Source organism: Macrobrachium nipponense, chromosome 33 (assembly GCF_015104395.2).
Source record: "Macrobrachium nipponense isolate FS-2020 chromosome 33, ASM1510439v2, whole genome shotgun sequence".
Taxonomy (NCBI): domain Eukaryota; kingdom Metazoa; phylum Arthropoda; class Malacostraca; order Decapoda; family Palaemonidae; genus Macrobrachium; species Macrobrachium nipponense.
In genome coordinates this window covers 38,533,623-38,535,150 of record NC_087219.1, presented here as the reverse complement: position 1 = coordinate 38,535,150, position 1,528 = coordinate 38,533,623, and the positions used below count along the sequence as shown (strand labels likewise).

At 40.2% G+C, this 1,528-nt stretch overlaps 1 protein-coding gene across 1 annotated transcript in view; it reads right to left on the bottom strand.

Moving 5' to 3' along the window:
* Positions 1–484: 484 nt before the first annotated feature.
* Positions 485–1,528, bottom strand: part of LOC135202838 (autotransporter adhesin SadA-like) — a 1,511-nt gene continuing 467 nt past the window's right edge. Inside the window, exons 1-2 of the mRNA XM_064232297.1 lie at positions 1,024–1,528; positions 485–601 (exon numbers count right to left, since the gene is read on the bottom strand). The exon at positions 1,024–1,528 is cut by the window's right edge and continues 467 nt beyond it. Coding sequence (XP_064088367.1) covers positions 485–601; positions 1,024–1,528 — 622 coding nt within the window. The remainder of the gene's footprint in view (positions 602–1,023) is intronic.

Sequence of the window (1,528 nt, the reverse complement as noted above, 5' to 3'; positions counted from 1 at the left end):
TCAAGGTCACTTGGTATACAGACATTACTCCAAATTAAGAGCTATTATGTAAGGGAATCATTTGCATAAGAATAATCATTTGCTACATTCCGTCAGGTAGAGGTAAGTAATTATTTTTATTATTAATGTTTTAATTTGGTTTTAGTAATGTACTTCTGGAGAGGACCTTGGTGCTTACTAGGTAAGGTACATGGTGTTTTCTCTCTCTCTCTCTCTCTCTCTCTCTCTCTCTCTCTCTCTCTCTCTCTCTCTCTCTCTCTCTCTCTCTCTCTCCTGCTTGTAGGTTGGTACGAGTGTAAGTATTAGATCCCATCAAAGTTCATATGTATAATTGCAGTAACCACAATGCCCTCCTAACTTTACGATTAACTTGCAGTTTTTAGAAAGCTTCTCACTAAAAGCCTAAGATCCAGATGCAAGAATATCAATAAATCCTGACGTCCATAGTAGGATTCGAACCCTAATCTGGAGTATCTGGTCGAGGTCACGTAACAAACTCTGACGTCCGGAGTGTCAGAACGAAACCTGCTAATGACTTCAGACTTTCCTCATATTCCTGCCTTTGGAGCTCAGGCTTTGTAGTGACAAGCGTCTTCAGAAACTGAAGAATTTGAGGAATTAAGAGAGCGTTGTGGCTCCCCAGTTAAATACGTGCCTGGTAAAAATTGACCGGTAGATTATCTGTAGGTCTCTAAAAGGTTACATGACGTCATTCCCGTTATCCCCAATAATAGTTTAAAATACTTTTCTTGTGAGTCAACAAAATACTAAGACTCGGCGTCGGGTAAAACTGCCTTACAAAGGAAAATGCAAATGAATGAACTTCTACAGTGTGAGAGGGAGAGATAAAAATGTGAGACAACGCTCCCTACTTGCAGCCTGCCGCCCAAACATGCCAGTGGTATACTCTCTCTCTCTCTCTCTCTTTCTCATGGTGTTTAGCAAGGTCTTAAAAATGATTAGATGGAAAAGCTTAGAAGTACATTGCATATGGAATTTTATGTTATACATAATACAGTCCACCTTCCTACCAGTATCAAAATTCCTGCTGTTTGCAGCAGAGTCCTTCCTACCAGTATCAAAATTCCTACTGTTTGCAGCAGAGTCCTTCCTACCAGTATCAAAATTCCTACTGTTTGCAGCAGAGTCCTTCCTACCAATATCAAAATTCCTACTGTTTGCAGCAGAGTCCTTCCTACCAATATCAAAATTCCTACTGTTTGCAGCAGAGTCCTTCCTACCAGTATCAAAATTCCTACTGTTTGTAGAAGAGTCCTTCCTACCAGTATCAAAATTCCTACTGTTTGCAGCACAGTCCTTCCTACCAGTATCAAAATTCCTACTGTTTGCAGTAGAGTCCTTCCTACCAGTATCAAAATTCCTACTGTTTGCAGTAGAGTCCTTCTTACCAGTATCAAAATTCCTACTGTTTGCAGCAGAGTCCTTCCTACCAGTATCAAAATTCCTACTGTTTGTAGTAGAGTCCTTCCTACCAGTATCAAAATTCCTACTGTTTGTAGCAGAGTCC